This window comes from Pelecanus crispus, chromosome 6, assembly GCF_030463565.1.
Source record: "Pelecanus crispus isolate bPelCri1 chromosome 6, bPelCri1.pri, whole genome shotgun sequence".
In the NCBI taxonomy this organism is placed as follows: Eukaryota; Metazoa; Chordata; class Aves; order Pelecaniformes; family Pelecanidae; genus Pelecanus; species Pelecanus crispus.
The window spans coordinates 68,987,085-69,009,159 of NC_134648.1; the positions used below are offsets into that span (position 1 = coordinate 68,987,085).

General features: G+C 36.7%; 1 protein-coding gene across 1 annotated transcript in view; it reads right to left on the reverse strand.

The window, feature by feature from the left end:
- The window catches only part of KIAA0586 (KIAA0586 ortholog), a 76,830-nt gene that overhangs the window by 50,084 nt on the left and 4,671 nt on the right, over positions 1 to 22,075 (reverse strand). The window contains exons 4-19 of the mRNA XM_075711804.1: positions 21,691 to 21,757; positions 20,834 to 21,011; positions 20,212 to 20,445; positions 19,529 to 19,697; positions 18,853 to 19,023; positions 17,672 to 17,792; positions 16,649 to 16,793; positions 15,118 to 15,159; positions 12,685 to 12,911; positions 11,656 to 11,728; positions 11,083 to 11,343; positions 10,476 to 10,650; positions 4,207 to 4,392; positions 3,118 to 3,305; positions 1,748 to 1,855; positions 462 to 542 (exon numbers count right to left, since the gene is read on the reverse strand). Of these exons, the coding sequence (XP_075567919.1) occupies positions 462 to 542; positions 1,748 to 1,855; positions 3,118 to 3,305; positions 4,207 to 4,392; positions 10,476 to 10,650; positions 11,083 to 11,343; positions 11,656 to 11,728; positions 12,685 to 12,911; positions 15,118 to 15,159; positions 16,649 to 16,793; positions 17,672 to 17,792; positions 18,853 to 19,023; positions 19,529 to 19,697; positions 20,212 to 20,445; positions 20,834 to 21,011; positions 21,691 to 21,757 (2,426 nt within the window). The remainder of the gene's footprint in view (positions 1 to 461; positions 543 to 1,747; positions 1,856 to 3,117; positions 3,306 to 4,206; positions 4,393 to 10,475; positions 10,651 to 11,082; positions 11,344 to 11,655; positions 11,729 to 12,684; positions 12,912 to 15,117; positions 15,160 to 16,648; positions 16,794 to 17,671; positions 17,793 to 18,852; positions 19,024 to 19,528; positions 19,698 to 20,211; positions 20,446 to 20,833; positions 21,012 to 21,690; positions 21,758 to 22,075) is intronic.

Consider the following 22,075-nt stretch of genomic DNA (forward strand, 5'->3'; position numbering starts at 1 on the left):
ACCTCAAAAGCATACACAAATTGCTCTACACCAAAATTTTCTAAAAGGGAACCCTCAGAAAATACTCTCATATTTAAAAATATAGGTCACCTTACTTGAAATCTGTAAGAGCATCTCATATATGCATTGCATTTAGTTTGAAATTGTGAAATCTAAGTGCTATAATCACCGCTGATTTTAGAGGACTACTTTTATTTCAAGTGGATTCTAACACATCCAAATAAAAAGCTAATTTTAGTTTTTTATTGTAATTCTTCAAAGGTCCTTTACTTAGTAACACACAGTAATTTCTAATATTGTTTATAGCACCATAAACAGTTCAGTATTGCTCACAATGTGTATTTTTAAAGTTTCTAGTAAAGCAAAATAATTTTCTACATTGTGTTTTCAGTTATGACAGCGTAATATAAAACAAATATAAAAACGTTTAAAAGGAAAGGACACCTTTGCAATATCATTACCTGCATGACATCAGTGACATCAATGAAATTAGTTCCTGGAAACTTTATGTCTTCCTCCTCGCTATGTATATCTTCTGGAGTCTTATAAAGACAGATTGAAATTGTTAGGGATTTCATATTGGAGGGAAAAATGCATTAGCAGAAAAACTTCATGACAAGAATGCAATTAAATCACCACTCACTGTCAATAGCCTGAATCCAGAAAAAGTGCTTTACCCATCTTAAAAGTTAGGAGGAATTTCTTAGCATAGCATAAAGAGCTATTATTAGAACTTTTTCTTGTACACTGACAACTACAACCTGTTGTTACCAAATCTAATGGAATACCTCAACATCAAAAGTTCTAGGGCAATACCCGTAACTCTTATTAAAAAAAGGTAAGACAAAATATTGTAAAACATGGCACACAAGAGACTAGAAGTGTCTTAAGCAACTTACTTATGTGTGATTTCTACAGTGTTATTTAATAATGTAATTTTTAAATAATAATCACTATTTTAGTCCACGGTCTTTGTCTTATTCAGTGAATACATTGACCATAGGAGTCTGGAAGACCTAACTCCTTCAGTCAGAATAGCAGCTAACACACAGGGAAATCAGAAGGTACGATAACTATACAAAAATAATGACTGCATCACTGCGCCTTCACGCTGTCCAGTCTGTGTAATGCACAAGACAGGAGTCCACCAGAAGAAATAATATGCTATCCTGTGAACATGTGCCCTAGTTTACAACCTTATCATTCAGCACGCAGCAGTTAACCTTCTGGTTGCACAAAAACCTTCATTACTGCTTAGATTAGATTAAAAACACTTCTGAAAAGTTATGTAGAAAGAGAATAGAGTAGACTGGCCAGCTCCACACACAAGAGGCTACCAGTGAACAGGCCACGCATACATGCCACTAACCACTCGAGTACAGCCAAGGAGCAGACGGAGGAATGAAGAACATCCTCAGTCTTCATGCCAGAACACTGAAGCCAGTATAAATAAGACAGACATGAGCCAATAAGGGATTACAACTCTTAACAGGACAGAGAAACACTGTTTTTCTTAGAGTTTTGCTATGGTGACTATTTAATCTTGGAAGAACAGCGTCTTGCTGCAATTTTTCATTTTCTTAAACAAATACCTCACATGATAAATTCTTCAGAATAATTACTTCATTTTTCCTGGAACTGCCTAATTTCTCTAACTCTAACAAGATAATGAGATAACTTTGTAGTAATTTAACATATTTTCTTTTTTAACAAATCTGAATTCACAGACATTTAGACCAATCAATACCTGTATTACAGCATCGCCAGGAGGAAGTACAGGTGTGGAGCCTGGAAGAACGTGATTTACACTCACACTGTCACTTGAAATACTGTCAATATCTACATTTGGTAACACCTAGGGCAGAAAAAAGCACCAATCTGAAAATCTATGTATTAGCTCGTCTACTATCATTGAACTTTTTAGATTCTTTCTTCCACTTGTTACTGAGCCACTAAACTTCAGTGACCCCCTTTTCTCATACCCGTATCTGATGATAACTCAGTTCCGAAAAAAAAAAATACTGTAATGTACAAAAACTAACCCCAGAAACATTCACCTCTTTTCTTGCAGTACCTGATTTTTCCTGTTCTCTAATTCCCCAATACTTTGTCTTGCATGTGACAAAAGGTGAATATACCCATAACTATCCATATGGCAGACGTGTGTTTGACTTGCAATTCATTTACACTAAGTTGGCCTACAAGCTACCATGTAGGTTGGTTATTGGCTTCACGTTGTCATACATCTGGTATGGTAAAATAAAGGGACAATTGTATTACAATATAGTTTGTAATAAAGGCATGTCCATTACAGTATCAAAACGTTTTTGGTTTTGGGATTTTTTTATACAAACAAATATTTAAATGCTTGCTTAATTCTTTGGTGGAAAAAAATAATTTAAAAAATCACCTTAAACATTTAAAAACTGGGTGAAATACAGCAAAATGCATGTGGGTGGAAAACAGTGAAACAGCAAGGGAACAAGCCACATACTCTACTTCTATTTAACTTTGAGTTCCATGAATCATTTGTATCTGAAAGGTGTGTGTAGGAGTGTGTATATTCTCAACAATTTGAATCCAAAATAATGAACATGTAAGAAACATTAACTTCCTTGACAACAGACTCATGTAAAAAATAAAATTAAAAAAAAACCCAACCCAACCCACTAGGTAAGGACTGCAATGGTTGATTAATCAGGAGTGAAATTCTTGGGTTGACTGCCATGCTTGAAACAGAAATCTTAAAGGCTAAAGCATCCATCCAAGAAAACTGACATTTATTTTAATACATTTTTTAATTCAAAGTTTGTTCTGGCTCAAAAATCTCACCTAAAAAAAAAGAAAACGTGACATAGAACTATTTTACAAACACCCTGCGTAGGTGACTTATGGAAGAAATAGTTTTCTATTTTAGTTAAAAAAATAAGGATAATTGTTAAAATATGAACAAAAATACTAGCATAGGCATGACAACTTTTTGGTCCCTTCATTCTATATGTTTCTAATGCTTACTGAAAACCACCTACTGATGTCAAAGTAAGTTACTGATGGATGAGACAGTCTCTAGTTAGCATTTATTAAAATAAACAAATAATCATCACTCTTGACATGTACCTGCACAGACAGCTGAGGTGGATCTTTCTTCTCTGATCTCATCTCTATTACAGCTATGTTTGGTTTTTTTATCTCAACCGGTGGTTTTGGTGGCACTTGAGGAAGAGAGGTTGTAACTGTAACAGGGTGTGGTTTACCTATAACGACTCCAGCAGGTTGCAGTGAGATGTCACTAATTTGGGTTTGACCTAAGGACAGTTTAAAAATAATTAAAGATATATTTAGATCTCCAAAGTCAGTAAATTAATAAATTAATTAAAATTAAATTCTGGGTGTCTGTGTTTCACAAGATAGACTGAGATCTTGTGTGCAATTACAGACCAACTAAAAAAGTCCCCTATTAACCCTAGCTAAAGTATAATGTGTCACCTGGTAATTTTAAGGTTTTCCCAGCAGAAACTGTAAATTCAACACTGCCATTTTTTAAAATTATTCACTTTTCTTGGCTACAGTGACACCTACTGCTGAAAACAATAACTACATTGTGTTTGCCGGTCAAAAATTACATACCATGCTTCCCCCACCTCACGTTTTCTTAATCATATTCAAAATACTATTACACAGTATAGCATCCCTCAAATTTTTGTTTGAGATGCCCTTTTTTTTAATAATTATCTTCTTTAAATGCCAATATAATACTAACCCTTCCCAAAACAAGGCCTATATAAAGGTTCTATTGAAGGTCCAAAAATACAGAAGCCATGACAATGTATTGAGTGTGTTTGGCACAATTCTACTGGAATCGTTGGGCTGAAGTCATCGTAAATGTTGAATCCAAGGGACAATGATTCAGTTCCTGCTTACATGGATACCAAACTTAAAGCCAGAACAAGAACCCTGGAAATGTAAAGTGTACCAAAGAAGGTATGTACAGCTAAGCAAACACTTGCCCTGTCAAGGTGTCGCCAGACATCCAGCGTGAAGAACGAGGAGAACCAGAGCATTTTAAACTGTTCGCCCATGTAGATTTCCCACGAGAAGAGCAGCTGCAAATCTCATGGGCCAGGGCAAATCACTAGCTTAAGAAAATGTCATGAAGTAGCAGTAATTAACCTTCATGCATCCCTTCTACAGGCTATTTGCTCCTACCTAGTGGAATAGCCATAGGAATTAGGTGACCTTCAAGCGGACCGCAGACTGCAGGTACATCTCGATTTGGACTAAAGACATACTGATTTTCTTGGGTAAGTGCATATAAAGGATGCTGTTTCCCAGGGCTGGTTACTACCGTCTGTGTGCGAGAAGTCTGTGTTCTTGCTGACTTTACCTTTGTACCTGAAACAAGAGCAGATAAACCACGAGTCATCAATGCACGTACAAACAGAATAACATCACACGCTACTCATTTAAGCCCTTCAGCTGAAACACACATTTTTGCTGTGGGACGGAGGGAGCAAGGCAGGGAGGGTGGAATCTAAAAGTGCTAAGTTAGATGTCACAGTATTGACAGTAACGAAGGAATTAAAATTACAATTTCTGAACATCTGAGTCTAGCAAATAAAGGCACAGAAATGTGAAGAAAAGGACACAAGGATGGTAGCAGGTTGGAATGAAACGTGCAATTTAGCAAGTAAGAAGAAACCCATGATTTAGGTTTGAAATACAGCCTTAGAACAGCATGCAAGTGTGGCATAAAAAATAGACAGGATATAGAATATAGCGAAACTGATCTCTTGTTCATCTGATTAACTGCCTCAATTTCATAAACATGCAGTTTGGCTCCAGCCACAACATTGACAGGTACAATCCACAAATTCCTGGTTTAACAACTCACTGCTAGTGGAAAATAAAGCCATAACTAATACCCCTAAGTCTTGACTTGCAGCATTGAGGAAGCACTGATTTTTTGGTCCAATTTTGAAAATGTGTTGTTAAATAGCCACCCAGAAATAACTATGTAACAACTCCTAAGCATATAGCAGAGGAGAAGATTTATTGTAATGTTGCATTTCTCACTATACAGTGATGCAAGGTCTTATTCAACCTGTATGCTTTGCAAACAATGGATCTTATAAAGGAAATGATTAACTTTAATCAAAATGGGTAAAAACTGCCTGAAGCATCCCCCAAAAAGGACTCAACAATCATGAATCAAACAGAAGTGCTTCTACTGATATTTTGTAGGCGTTAGGAAAATGAACCTGCAAAGAACCACATTAGTAACCAACTCCGTATCTTCACTACAGCCAAAAAATGTCATCTTACTCCTCTGTTGTTTCTAATTATCACCCTTCCTGTATTAATGGCCAGCTAACACATGGCAACAAGCACTTTTTTAGCTCTGTTCACATTTAATAGCTTCCTAATTAATTGAAGAATAAGAGTCAATGATTATAAAATTTAGGGATAATAAAGATTGATAATGTGACTTCTAGCAAATGCAGACAAAAAAGTAAGGCAATCCACTCAAGTGGTATTTTTATACACACAAATTACGGGTTATAAGCCTAGAAACAAGAATGGCAAGTCGTAACTCTTCAGTCAGAAAATACTGGTGTCGTGGTTTAGCCCCAGCCAGCAACTAAGCACCATGCAGCCGCTCGCTCACTCCCCCTACCCCGATGGGATGGGGGAGAGAATCAGAGGACTAAGGGTGAGAAAAACTCCTGGGTTGAGATAAGAACAGTTTAATAACTGAAATAAAGTAAAACAGTAATGATAATAATAACAATATACAAAGCAAGTGATGCACAATGCAATTGCTCACCACCCACTGACTGATACCCAGCCAGTCCCCGAGCAGCGATCGCTGCTCCCCGGCCAACCCCCCCCAGTTTCTATACTGGGCATGATGCCATATGGTATGGAATAGCCCTTTGGGCAGTTTGGATCAACTGTCCTGGCTGTGCCCCCTCCCAGTTTCTTGCGCACCTGGCAGAGCATGGGAAGCTGAAAAGTCCTTGACTAGCATAATCAGCAACAACTAAAACATCAGCGTGTTATCAACATTCTTCTCATCCTAAATCCAAACCACAGCACTATGCCTGTACTAGGAAGAAAATGAACTCTATCCCAGCCGAAACCAGGACAACTGGTCAGAAGAAAGTGTCTCTGAAAAAGGCTTTAAGGTCATGTTGGATAAGCAAAGCAATGAGAAATCACAACACAGTGCTGTGGTCAAAGGGATAAATGTAATCCTCTGATGTCTGAACAGGGTATCAGTGAGGCGGAGCAGGAGAAGACTTCCATACGTGACAATACAGCATTCAGTTCTAATTCTGTATCTCTGTCAATATTTAAAAAATTGGACATTAAAAGACCTTTTTCATTTTTTAAGGAAAATCACCTGGAAACTGAATTAGCTGTAAACTGATGCCAAAAACTCACTATAAATCAGATACTAAATTTGAGGTGTCCATTTACTTCTGAACCATGAGGTATCTAGCCATGGGAAGAAGTAATTAAGGGCAGAATTTCTGATGTCTTTAAATGATGAGCATGTGCTTTTCTGCAAAGGATAGGTTAGCCAGAAAAATTGTTCTTCAGTCAAAAGACAAATTACCCGACTCAGTAACAAACAGATACAGTTCAGTGGCTTGTGATTTAGAAGAGGTCATACCACATGATCTAACAGCCCCCCCTAGCCTTGAACTTTTGAGTAAAAGCAGAAATTGGCAACATATCTGTCATACCGCCAACTTGTAAAAACAAGGTTCTCACAGTAAGAATGATTAAGCACTGTATACACACAGCACCTCATTTTAATTGCTTTCAACTTTTCATTTCCCCCTGAAAAGTTTATTTGCACTGGGCAGAAACTAGACATTTAATTAAACTTAGCTTTAAAAACCTAGTGTTTTACATATATTTATCAGTTCAAATTATGCAAGAAAACAACTCCAACTTTTTTTAGAAATGCTCTCTTACTCATAAAAGTGTTAGCTGGATTTTTTCCCCTAACTTCCCATAAGAAACCCAGCATTAGTCACTACAGTTTATTTGCAAAGAAAATGGTTGAGAGTTATAAAATGACTGAAAGGAGACTCTCCAGATGGCCATTTCAGTCTTAAATAAACATCCTTATTCTAACACTAATTTAAAACAAGCTCAGTGGACTGCTCTAACAAAATAGAGTCATTTAATAAGTCTGGATTTTCCAGCCAATCAAACCCAAGGCCAACGACTTCCAATAATTTTTAAGCCTTTATCACCTGGTACATCAAGGCCAGGAAGGGAATCTGTGGGTGCAGATCTGTGAAGGAAAGAACTAACCATGCCTAATGCAAGCAAGATTTCTTTCTTTCTTTTTTTAAGAACCTGGTGCTTTAAAGTGCTCATTCAACTTTGTTTCATTTTATTTACACTCCTACTATAGAGGAGTACAGATCTGTTTCTAATTTTATTATTTATACTTTCCTGCCATAACAGTATCTTTCAGAATAGCAGCCCTCAAAAGCATTTAACTATTTTGTCTTCATGAGACCCATGTGAAACACAGAAGTATTACTTTTGCATTTTATTGGCAAGATGTAGGAAAGCACAAAAATTAAGCAGCTTGACCGACTGTCTCATACGAAGAGTCAAAGACAAGTAATGCCAGTATCAAACAAAGGCTGACCTCAGTCTAAAGCCATTAAAATCAGAAAACTTGGAAATAGGACACACATTAACTGGAGTGCTATTCTTGTAAGTGACATGCAAAAAATTCTGTATTCTTCTTTTCTTCCCTTAGATAAGAGTACAAGGGGGTGTCTTTATTTACTGACAAGATAGAGACAAAAACATAACTTTGTGTAACTGCAGTCTGATGTGAAATAGAGAAAGGATTTTTACGGAGTCTTTACTATTACAAACACACATGTTGCTGTACGGCTGTAGCATGACTTGGAAGAGAATCACTTTGGGTAAAGGCTATCCAGAGTTCATTCCGTTTTCAAGCAAATAGCTTTTAAACTGTATCTGTCACATGCAGGAGTTCTGGCAGATTGAATGCCGCATGGACCCAGTATACAGTTTTCTCTTTCATTTCTAATCTCCTCCAACAGAAAACAAGTTAAAGCACAGGAGCAGCTTATTATAACTGCATGCAACCTGTACCTTTACATTTCACTGACACTACTGAATTAAACACGTTAACAGTAGAAAACAGTTAGTATCAAATGATCAAATGACCTACTTCTTATAATTGAATTGCAGGGTGCACTTTTTCTGCCTCTTTAAACAGCACTGTTTCTGGAATGATGAAATTGGCCTCCCTGGAAAGGTTGTGACCTTCTATAAAGGACAAGAGCCCAATAAATATAGAAGAAAAATGTCATTTAGGACTCAGCAAAAGCAGAGCTGCCGATTAACTATTTTTAAAGAAGTGTCTGTTCTCAATCCAAATCATAGAGGACACTGTATTATTGTTATTGCCACCGTAAGTGCTTACTAGCACACATTTTATTCAAACAAATCCATACAGAATAAACTAAATGACAGGTGTGCAGCATAGCCAGTAGTCTAAAAGAGTGATGTATCATGCTGGTCCTTCCAATGAGTATACCAGCATTCTTCACGAAAAGAGAAGTGTCTCAAGAAGGGTCAAATAAAATATATAAGCAACAAGACTAGCAATTTTCATATACCAAGTTCTCACCTTTTAAAAAATAAACTAAGTTTTGAAAAGTCTTCTAGATTTTTGCCAGGACTATAAACCACATTTTCCAGGAGGGTTATGAGAATTGCAAATACTGTCTACCAAAACCAGTTTTTCTTCACGGATCACAACTGGGCTCCAGAGCACGGGTAAGAAAAGTGCCAGGAAATGGCATAAAGACTACGCTAACCTTAACAATAGATCCTTGTACTATTTTTGAAGATTTGTGGAGGTACATCATAATGTCAAAAAAACCCCCGCAAACCCAAAAACCAGCAGTTTGTCTTCAAAGACATATGTATGTTTCATACCATACATTTTAATGGCCTAAACACATGGTCTCACCAAGCGACTGCCTTCTCATGTTAATCTCTTATATTTCATACAGAATATAATATTTTGACAGTTATAATAAAAACTCAGGACACCGTTTTTTAAACATGACTGTTAAGATTGCATCAAGTGTATTTTCCCTCCATGGGTAACAACAGCGTAAGTGCAAGAAGCGTAGATGGAAGCCAACCAATATTTTTCCATTGATGCTCATCCTATTAACTTGATTATGCACACTATCACTTCAACTGCCTCTTACACTTAACACGCTCTTTCTCTCCATCATTATCTTTTATCATGTAATTTGCTCACTCTCTCTCGCAGTGAGAAGATGATACATATTAGTTTTTCTGACATATCAACTAAAGATTAATCTTAGTTTCTGTATTAAGAATCAGTTAAGTTTTGAAAAGATAACTAGGAAATAAACCAGATCCAATTAAGACATTACTTTCTACTAACTCAAGACAGAAGTTTATCTACACTTACCTATGTCAGATATCACATAGTTTCACTTTTTTATTATTTTTACACATTTTAATAGGTTTGAAAATTAGAATCTTCTGATCCTAACACTTTGCCTACAAAACTAATGAATGGAATTCATTATTAATCAACTAATAACCTGTATCAATTAAATAACCTTAACAAGCTAGTACGAAAGAGTTATACTCCACTTTTAACCCTGACTTGACTAACAAGTTACTTGCATTTAATGAACTTAACCAATGCTTCTGATTAACATGTCTTTCAACATTTTCAAGTTAATAGATGTCATCTCCATACCCATAAATTTAAATGTTCGTATTTCAGTTCATGTATTAGAAGTGGGAAATGGAATACCAGGCTTCCTTAATTTTTCAACTCCCAGTAGATTTCTTAACTCTGAATAAATCCATCATTTAAATGACATGGCTGGATAAACCTGACACGAAGAATACATCTCTCAGTAATCTTTATCAAAAGTTGAGTTAGTTTTTCCAACACACTCAGCTTTCAGGTGCTTATGTCATTACTTGTAGCAATTCAGCTGTTTAAGACTTGGGCAACAATGAAGATATATTACTATGGTTTATAAATTTAGAAATAAGTATTAATTTGACAATCTAAAATAAGTGAGATACACACTAAGCAAATCTGAAAACCTACTGGGTTTTTTTAGTCTTAGAGTATTTCAGTTGGAAGGGACCTACAACAATCACCTAGCCCAACTGCCTGACCACTTCAGGGCTGACCAAAAGTTAAAGCATTAAGGGCATTTTCCAAATTCCTCTTAAACACTGGCAAAGCATGGGACATCAACCATCTCTCTAGGAAGCCTACTGCAGTTGCTTAAGCTTTAAATTGAAGAGCAGGCAAACTACGATTAAATAGTTTCATTTATACAAGGAATTCCTAATAGAAAAACTGGGAAGGAACACCTTGTTCACATCAAAGAATTACTTACCTCTAACACACTCTATCACCTTGGGCCTTTGCTGTTTAGATTTGGGAGAGGGAGAGTTGAATCTCAGATATGGCGCTTTTTTAAGTGTGCTACGATGGCCCTGGTAAATTGGTTTCCCATAAACTTGACACAGATAATCTTCATTTTGTACCACTGCACTTCCATTCACAGGTCCCTGACACACACAATAAAAAAAAAAATAAAAAAAAGTCATTTACAATTCCTCATGTATGAAAATTTGAACATGTCAGTAATGTGGCAAAAAGGAAAAAAGAAGTTCTACAACAAACAGTATAAATTGCAAGCACACATGAAAACTTACGCATACAGAATACACACAAGAAGCTTACTAACAGCTGAACAAAATAGCAGGTGCTGACAAATTGATGATACAACAATGAATTCTGTATTGTTATACATACTCAGCTTAGGCTTCTACAGCACATGAAAACAAGGACAATTCTGACAACAGAAATCCACAGAACAGGGCTATCACTTTCATTTAAAATTATTACAGTTATACATACAAACAATTTTTCACACGAATACTACAATCTAAAGCATAGCAGTCATTACCAAAAAAGAAACCAACTACTTGGGAACTCACAGCTGCCCTTTTTTCTTTCCTCTGCAAACTTTCAGAAGAAAAGTAAGCTCTAAACCTCTGTTTGCTTATGTCGTCTTCTGCTTGCTCCTGCAATGGCTTAGCTGCAGATAAAGGCTTCTTTGTCGAGCATCCCTGGATTTTTTGAGTTTTTCCTTTAATTTCTTTATTGGTCTTCATAGCCTTGATGTTTTGGGCTCTCTTGATCCATGGGACCTTTTGATCATATTTCACTTGTTCCAAATCATTTCTTGCCATTTCTGCCTAAAGATAAAACAGAAATGTAATAAAAGGAGATTTTATCTTCAAGGCTATCAGAAGAGTCTGTGGATAACTTTGAAGTTCTGAGAAATGGCCTGTTTTTCATGTTAGCCAGCAACTGTGACCAGTGACTTTCATTAAGCAATGAAAGTTTAAAAACAGAGGTGTTTTATTATAGCATAATAAAGCATATAATATAGCATAAGCAGTTTTTTCATGTTTTCAAGTTGTGAGTGAAGCATGTTTGACTACTGATGTGAAAGAACAACGTAAGGTGGAAAAATATAATGCAAAACTCATTTTTTCCAGCCATACCTGGATTTCTACACTGATTGCCTTAATCCACTCATCCACAGTCTTTCTGATACGAATCTCTTCCAATACATCTCTGAAATAGAAGAAAGAACTATTTTAGGTCAGTGCATCCTAGATTGCACAGATTTGTTCCTGGGAAAGTAGTGACCTATAAACACTATAAAAAGAGAAACCCAGAACACAGAGACAGTAAGGTTATATATCCCTACAGTCTCCAAAAGGCACTAAGCATACCCTATCCGAGTTTCCCAAACCTAAATCTGTCTTATAATGCCACCTGCAAACCCCACCCCCTGCTTGTATATACTGTCATTATTACAAACATCTATGAGTAAGTGGCAGCCATGTGTCAGTTCCTATTTTGATCCAAAACTGAAAAAACAAGGCAAGAAAACCATTCCAACTCAAAAGACAAAAAGCAGATGACAAAAAGTACTACTTCCTCTAAAAGATAATGATAGCAGGTATCATGCCTGAAAAAACCAAGAGAATAGTTACCCTCTTCAGGAAAACATAAGATTAAGGAGCATTTTAATAGGAAAACTTTCATTATGATTCAAGCAGGAGCATTTAACACAACTAAGCAAAAGTTCAAAAGCCAAAGATCTGCTGTAGGATGACTAATAACATATAAAGGTTAATGAAGCCTCTTCTGTTTAGAATTATGAAATTACTGCTTAACTTTCCTATTAATGCAAGTTTGTCTATAAAAAGCTATATGCCCCCTTGTCATGACAGGAGAGCAGTTTGTCCAGATGCTGGAGTCTCAGAATTTAGATTTAAGTTCTAGAGCATAGATCATACCAAGAAGTAAGAGGTATCCCTCCAAAAATTCAATTCACATCAGGAGGGTCGAAATTTGACATTCAAGAGAATCATCTCATGATCGCAAAGAAGAATCAATAAATACTTTTTTCAGGGAACTGCACTAGTTCTTCAATGCACAGAATTAAAAAAATTGAAAGAGTTCATAAGAGGTGAGCACATACAATGAGTAGTCACACAAAGCACTGACTAATAGGGTCTAACCTGTTTGTAGTCAAGGCGTTAATAAAAGTATACATGGCATCCCCGTCTTTTGCGCGAATAACAGCTTCCAAATTTTCTTCAAGAACTTTTTTATTGTTTTGAACTCCTCTCAAAATCCTTTCAGCATCCCTCAGCATAGATTTTGGCACTTTAACATTTTGAAGGATGGATGGTTTATTGAGCTGATGATGTTCAGGAAGATCAGATGCAACAGTAGGTTTTTTTGACTAAAATTGAAACAGAAATGCTAGCTTTTAATCAGAGATTGTAATTTCAATTTTCTACACACTGATCAGAATTCCTATTAATCAATGATCAAATCAGTACACATCATATGAAATATCTTCCACGTGTACTATCACCAACTTCAATTACTCAAGAACATTCAGTATGTTGCGAATATATTTAAAAGTTAAGCAAATGGAAATGCACCCAAAAGCTCTCAAAATGTGAAATAACATAATGTATGAGAAGCAATGCTAATGAAGCAAATAAGCGTGTGAAAAGATGACAATCAGACACATAAAGTATTGCATGCAAATCTCTCCATGTAACAGTATTTCAGTATAAGTAAAAGCATAATAAAAACCAAAAGTCCTCTAAATACACTCATTTGGCATCAGTCTATCCCAGGAAACGCCAAGCAATATATGTACATTTTAACAACTGTCCTGGTTTCAGCTGGGATAGAGTTAATTTTCTTCCTAGTAGCTGGCATAGTGCTGTGTTTTGGATTTAGTATAAGAATAATGCTGATAACACACTGTTTACTTGCTCTTCTTTGGACATGCTCCAGCAAAATTTATTAGGAAAAATTTCTTCACTGAAAGGGTTATCAAGCATTGGAACAGGCTTCCCAGGGAAGTGGTTGAGTCACCATTCCTTGAGGTATTTTTAAAAGACATGTAGATGTGGCACTTAGGGACACGGTTTAGGGTGGACTTGGCAGTGCTAGGCTAACAGTTGGACTTGATGATCTTAAAGGTCTTTTCCAACCTAAATGATTCTATGATGTTTCAGTTGTTGCTAAGTACTGCTTACACTAGCCAAGGACTTTTTCAGCTTCCCATGCTCTGCCAGGCGCCCAAGAAACTGGGAGGGGGCACAGCCAAGCCAGCTGACCCAAACTGCCCAAAGGGCTATTCCATACCATACGGCGTCATGCTCAGTATAGAAACTGGGGGGAGTTGGCTGGGGGGCAGCGATCGCTGCTCGGGGACTGTCTGGGTATTGGTCGGCGGGTGGTGAGCAATTGCATTGTGCATCACTTGTTTTGTATATTATTATTATTTTCCCTTCCCTTTCTGTCCTATTAAACTGTCTTTATTTCAACTATGAATTTTACTTTTTTTTTTTCCCAATTCTCTTCCCCATCCCACGGGGGAGGGGGAGAGTGAGCGAACGGCTGTGTGGTGTTTAGCTGCCTACCAGGTTAAGCCACAACAACAAAACAAACCCCTCAACAGCACCATGATCCTCTTCCCCTTTCCCTGATTTTTACTTTCTATAAGAAACAATGAAGCAACTATTAGGCTTTTACTTTGCAGAACCCTTTCACAGAGATAAAAATCGAGCATATATTAGCTGCTAAATAGAAAAGGAAGGGACACAGGTACACAGGAAACAAGGAGCCACACAGCTATAGTTCTCACATTCATTCTCACACTCTTGATGAAACCCAGAGGGCCCCAAACAGAGTGCTTCATTTTCCAGAAAGGAAGAAAAAAAAATTTTAAAGTGATAAGGAAAAGAAACCCCAAAACAAAACCAAAATACCCGAACTTGAGTAGACTCTGAAAGCATTAACTGAATGAACAGAAAAAAATCTCACAGATCAAAAACCAGTTTTGGCTTTTATCAAATCAGAATTAAACAAAAGTTTTATGTTCCAACAGGTGTACTGCCAAAGCACAATGAACATAAAACAGAAATCAACACACTGATCCCAGGACTTTGGTTTTGTCTAGTGAAAAAAGGACAATACACCAAATTATTTACCAATTTTATATACGTTCTCATTTTTAAATGAAACTGTTTGACAAACACTAGTTCAATAAGACAGGTGAAATTTGTGAAAAAATCTAAGATATAGATACATGTTCAATCGTAAAATGATGCAGACTTGCCAGTTAGATCATGAAACAGTAACAGTATTAGCAGTCCACACCATGCCCATTTTGAGGCGGCAGCTTTCTGCCAGACATTTGTATTATTCACTCAAGATAGCTCCCTAAGATTGAATAAGACAAGTCAAAGAACAAGTTAAATCTTAATTTAAGTAGTGTAACCTGTACATAATAGCAACTTTTTCAAAAAAATACAGGTATGCAATAGTTACTCTAGTGTTATCGCATTGCCAGCATATTCAAAGCTGTTTCAGGGTTACAGTATTAAAAAAAAACCACAACAAAAACATAAGAATTCAAGGTATACCTTAATAAGATCATTCATGTCTGATTTCCATGAATTTGCCTCCTAAAAAGACAGAAGAAGAGCTGTTGAAACTTATCTAAAGACAGATCGTCCAAGTAAAATCTAGGTATTTGATCAATTGAAGTGAGCACAATGAATACCTTGTGAACTACTAAATCACACGACACGCTTCTTTTGGATTAGAGCACCACCTTCTGTTCCATCTCAACCTATCTCAGCTAATTCAGGCCTTTCACTGGCTTGTATGACAAAGCTGGCAGTCATTTATCCCAAGCATTTGTTTTCTCACTCTATCTCTCAAAGATGAGAAGTCAATAGCTAAGTACGTAATTGACCCAACTCCACATTTGCTTAAGTCATCATCTCTGTCTTCCTATTGACCTTTTTCATAAGAAAGAAGATATTTGAATCTATTTATGTCAACTGTGCCTTTCTCACCTGCCATTCCTTCTCCCATCTTGTCCTGTTCTGCCTATACTAAGGTATGTTACTCAGTGTAAGCTGAATAGTGGGAATAGTGGTAAGCAAATACTTGCAACATAAATGGGGCACAGGGCATCGGTTCTCTTTACTAGTAAGAACAGTTAAATGTGCAATCCACTAATATCTCACAAAATCTATGAAATAATGCATCAGCTATACTATAAGATATGATAGATGAAGCCATGTTTTCTAAAGATACAGTAACAAATAACTGGCACGTCATACACAGTATTTTTAGGGAAATATGCCAGCTGAAACCTTCAACCACAGAAACAAACTAATCAGATCAAATCTATTATGTTCCAAGCCAATTCACAAACCTGTGGATACTCAAGTCTGTCTTCTTTCCCACTGCTTACATTTACAAGAACAGAGAGGACCACAGCAGATCAGGTATACCTTGCTTCCACATGCAAGTTTACAGTTTAACAAACAGATAAAAGCTTCAATTTTCAAAAGCCAGATACAAGTTACAGGTTGCCAGCACACAACTGTTCTAGCACCAAAGGTACAAAATCATTAACGTGAGAACCAATACAATGATGTATGGCAGGCAATTCTTTGGAAACAGCACTCTTTACAAAAAGAAATGGCAAAATAAGAAAGGAAGTAGCTTAAGTCATCCCTGAAGTTGACTGCAGATAAATAGAACATTGTTCTTTCCCAAATGGGAATGTTACATCAGCTCTGTACCTCTGGTATCACGGGAAGAGAGCAAGCAGAAAACAGGCACTGAAAATATCTGAAACCTTAAAACAAACCAATAAATACAACTTTTTTTTTTTTTTTTAACCTGTTTTATGTTCGGTAGAATGGCAGTAAGAGCCTCTACAGTCTAGTCCATTGCATAGTCCTTGAGACATTACTCAGGCTCAAAGCCACATACAAAGACTGCAATATTTCAAGTAATTGTAAACAAATGTCAGTCTTTTTACTGAGGTAGAAGCAAAGGTAACTCTTTTACTGATACCAGACCTCTTAAGTTTTTCTCCACATTTTTTATTCCCCTTATTCAAACTCTTGGTCATTCTGATAACACGGACTTTACCTGTAGCATGTCGTGCATTTCTCTTCTCAACTGGCCAAGATCTTGAAGTAAATCATCTGCCTTTTTCACCGTTTTCTCAATTGAACTGCAATTTTGGAAGGAGCTTTCAAAAGCGGGGAACGAGTCTGTACGCAAAGCAGTCTGCCTGATGGGAGAAACACTCCTGATTAAGTCTCATGGCTCCTCATGTGGCCCAAGAAAGTAGCCAGCTTTGAAACTGAGCATGAATTTAAAGCACAAGAATACCAAACCTTTATATAAAATGGAATTTGTTTTTTCACCTGAGGTTAAAGACAGGTTATTGGCTTTTCTCTGTTTACCACTTAACACCTTGAGCTGTATCCTTGTATTTTGAACAGTGAAATTACATCTAAAATTCAGATCTAACAGAGGAGCATTTAAACTTTGGATACCTTTCCATTTGAAGCAATTAATATTTTTGTCTAGACTATCATAAGACAGTATCCATGTAGCTGTTTCTCATTATGTTAGTGCAATTATGACATCAAACTATTGCCTGGGGAAAATATGTTTCAGGCTAAAAAAATTTCCTAACTCACTCTAAAGCTTAGAAACCGGTAGGCTGATGCTGCTCCTTCCCACAGTTTTCTCATATAGCTCCCATAAGCAGGCAGCTTGGAGTCGCACTGACAAGGGCAATTCTCCTTTAACACAACGCCTGTATAGCTGGCTCCCTAACACTACTCCACAAGCTGCTGCAATAGAAGAAATATCCTCAGAGGACAGGAAAGCACGCCAAGTGACACCCACCCACTGACCTCTGAGAAAGGCGTTAGGAACTATCCTTAGCAACGAGCTTTCACCTACCTTCAGTATAACAAAAATGCAAAAAGCAGCACAGAAATACCAGGGCTCCAGTGTTTCACTTCAAGCACACCTTTGTCAGTCTCAAGGACCATGCCAGTGACTCTATTACACCATCAATATCTAATACACTTTTCTCAATTTCATTAAAACAAACAAAAAAATCTTCCTTGATTTGAGATTGTTACGTTTATTTACCTGTCTCTCTCAGAATGCCGGCTCATTTTATTACTGTTTAATGTTGCCTTCTCAGAAAACTCAGTTTGCCTCAGTGGCATTTCTTGAGAATTCAGAATATGCTCAAGAAGTCTCCCCTCACCTAACGCAGAAAAAAAGAAGGTTACATTTACTGTTAAGTTTGTTCAATATATTTAATACTTCTTTTTCCTTTCCAGATATTTCACCATTATATAATAATCACCAAGGATAGTAAAAATAATTTTTCACATTTTAAAATACAGATTTACTTCAGACAAGTCACAGAAAACCACTCACGCTAATCTATCGTACTATGAGTGCTTTACATTAGCAAAGTCAGAAAACAGATGAATGAAACTGACGGCAATTAACTGAGTCACAGAGAAACATTCTGTCCATAATGTCACGGATTTGTTCCTTCCTTTGTCTCGTTTCATTTATTCTTGGACCCACGGAACAATAGGAATACGTGACAGCTTTGTAAAAAAAGAGATAGAAGCAGCAGTCTGAGAAGGATCTGATGAAGACACAAACAGGCATTCTGTCCTTGACAGAGTACAATGGCTGGATCTTTTAAATGTTCTTCCTCAGTCTTAGATCCTCAAGCAATTCTAGACACAACCAGCTAAAAAAAGATGCTTTATTTTTTGATGAAATCTTCAAAATGGATTTTCATGCCACTAAACTCATCAAAAGCAGTAAAAGAAAATTAAATCCTTTGCTTTACAGATACTATTTTCATTACGATGGCCTAGAGGCCCTATGAATGCATGGGTTTTTTTTTTTTTTGGGGGGGGGGGGGGGGGGGCACGGAAATCAATTCAACCAATGATAATGACTAAGTTATTGAGTAGATCCCAAGTTTTTCATTATTGTATATGATCTCCTTAAACCTCACAATGAATGGTCATTCAATTTTCCACCTGAGAAAACATTTCAGTGAGCAATCATGTCCAGACACTATAGGTTAGATCAGTACTGTCATTAAGTGTTTAGTTAGTTGAGAGTAAAGTGACTTATCCACAAAATTAACTCTTCCCAAATGTACTTTCAAATATTCTGAATATACGTATTTACATGCCAGCAACCCAACAGCTGCGATTAGGTGAGGACCACACAAAGTAAACCTATGGCCATACTATTCATGCCAGTGGAGGACAGGAGAGTCTTTTTCACAGTACCTTCACCACATGTGGATTTGGGAACATTTTCCTTTTCTGTTACAAGGTTTTCTTTCTTTGAGATTTTCACATTTTTTGATACAGGTTCTGGAGCGTATCTCCGAGGAACTGGTGTCTTTAGAGGAGATTTTTGTGTATGAATGCCATGACTTTGATATTGGCTTGAATATGCTTTAGGGGGAAAAAAAATTAACGTTATTTAGATGTTAACAATTTTCTTTATAGGAAAACAAATCTAGAAAAAAGATATGCCAACATTATGAATTTTTCACAAAAATGCAAAACATTACAGAACTAGTTAAAAAGTAGACAGGAAGAAAGTTTCATACTTACAAGCGCTATTATAAAGGGATCAAAAAAACCCCAGCCATAGTATAAGGTAGCTCATTACAAGCTTCCACGTAGATTACTTCTCAATAAGATGACTTTAGGATAAGTCTAGGACCCTCTTGGTGCAGACTAAGCAGTTAGTAAATACCCAACTCTCACTTTAATTTAAACTGAAACATTTTCAGAGTAAGTGGTATATGTTATATAGTATGTTAGGCAATAAAATCAATTATACAGAAGAAATGTTTACGAGTCATTACTGATGTGAGGTACAATCCAATATTAATGGAAACAAAATTTATGCAAAACTAACACTGGAAGTAAGATATTAAGAATTTGTCTTCACCTTGGGCAGGTGGACCACTGGAAGGAAACAAACCCCTCTGACATGAAGACACTCTGTTAGGAAGCAATCGCTGTTCTGGCTTCTCGGACTGTTTTGTCATGAGACTGGAGGAAGGTACGGGAACTTGCCATAAGCCACCCGCATTGACTGCAGAGCTAATGAGATGAGACTAAGAGACAAGATATGCTTTACTTTCCCCAGGTAAAACCTTAAGCATGAACACTTGCCATGTAATCATATTAATCAGATTTTGACATGCTATTGGGGGAAAAACTCATTTACAACCACCTCGGAACACAGACACGCTTGGATATTATTCTGTCTTGCAAAAAGCATGCAGGACTCTCCAAAGAAACAATTTATAACTGTTCTTAGATTTTTAATCTGAATGGCTACTTATTAAATAAAAGTTTCTTCAGTTAACAAAGTTCTAAACAATTTCTTAGTGGGAATGAGAACACTTCACAATTTCTGCATTTACTTTCCACAGACACAAAAATTATGGGGGGGAGGGGAGCGGATATCTGGGACAGAACCAGAAGTAAAACTTTTCCCAAAAAGCTCTAAGCTCATGTGCTGGCTACTAGATCTTGTACTACGATATAATCCAAATTATTATGACATTAACACTGAGACACAGAAGAAATTATTAAGCTAAAGCTTCTACATTGCTACTTAGATACCTGAATATTCATTTGTTGCTCCTGTAACTTTTCCAAATGCTGAATCCGTTGCACCATGAAAGCATTCATTTGTTTTTCAAGCTCACTGACCCTTTCATGACAGGGGGGCTTCTCATGTTGAGTCTTTGTATTTGTTTGCCATTCAGCAACACGCTGCAGCTGTCTGTCTGTCTCCTGCAGTTTATGAAGTAATGCTGAAACTGAGTTAACTTTTGCCTCCAATTCACTTTGAACCTGGAGAAAAAAAAAAAAAAAAAAAAGGGAAAAAAACCCCTTACTGCAAAAGAGGTGCAAGCATGAAGAGATCAAAACATCCTTCCCATCATCATGGAATTATTTACTTCCCAAAAGAAACAAAGAAAATCCTAGTTAGCCTTAACGTTTGGTGGTTTAGCAACACTGTGAAATTCTTCTAAAAGATAAATCAGATGGTCTCTGTCCATTTGCCTATTTAGCCAAAACCAAATTAGTTCTCTCTGGTACATTGGTCAGTAAGTCTCAGATTACTAACACATAGAAAACAATAAGCAGACACAGTCAGTCTCTCTGGCTCAACTACCAACAATTTCAACTTCTACTATTTTAAGCGGACAAAGAACTAATATCACCACAAGCTACTTACTTTAAGAAGTGGAGCTGTAGTAGCAATGGCAGCAGCAGTTGCTGCTGCGATGGTTGTTGCAGAATCACCTTCCCTCTGTGTTGACCTGCTGTCTTGACCAACACTTTCCTTTTTCTCTGTGAAGGCATTTCCTAAGAGCTGTACCTTCACCTCCTTAAGTACAGGAGTATTTTGAGTTCTACAAAAATAAACAAGTACCTGTAAATAGCATTGTTTTCTCCATATCCCCTCCAAGCAAATGATTTCCCACATGCAGCATTGGTATCAACACTGATACAAGCATTTCTCCTTGAAGCTCTTGATGCCCGAGAACTAATTTTATTCTCATCTTTTAGCATGACATGGGAAATTTCTCAGGATTGTTACAGATTCTAAGATAAAAGGCATTTCCCTGTGATGACTGCAACCGCAACAAAGAATATGTTTACAGGTTGTATTTTGCAAAGTTCAGTGTACTAGTAGCAGTTCAACTCAATTTCCCATCTTCAAGATTTCCAGCCTACGGATAAACAGCATGTGTCCTTATCTGTCTTTACAAAATATCATAGAGTTTTCACACAAAATGAATTATCTATCAGAGCAGATCTTGCCTGATTCTTGTATCATGAAATCATTAATTCAAATAGTCTAAAGGCATTACCAAAAATATGTAAAAGAAACAAGATACCCCAGTGAGCTCTGAATGATAAAATAAACTGAAAGCACCTTCACATACAGAAAAAGAATACTAACAGAGAACAATAAAGAATACTTTTTCCTTACCAGCTATGCATTTTGGCAGAAACTGAAGAAGTAGCATAGTAGTGTATCTGTACAGAAACAGAACAGCTCGGATACTAACAACAACGTATACTTACTTTTGCTTTAACACCGCTCTCAAAGCCTCTTTCTGGCCAGTAGCATATTGAGAAATAAAAACATCATCTGCGGCGAAGGACATAAAATATACTTTGTCAGGTTAACTGACACAAAATGTCTATTTTAGCGGTAGACACAAAGCATTATTTCAAGAACATGCACAATTTTGCTGGGAAAAATCTGTTGCCTGCACAAACCACATTATCTACTGCAATAACAAATTGTTTCCCTTCACTAAGTAGCAGACTTAAATCATGATGAGAGTAAGGGTAGGCTTCATTTAACACACTTTTATCTGGTATTGAATGTTGGTATCAATAAAATGTATTCTGGTATGCTGTGAAAATGACAATATCTTACCTTCATAAAATTTGGAGAAAAATG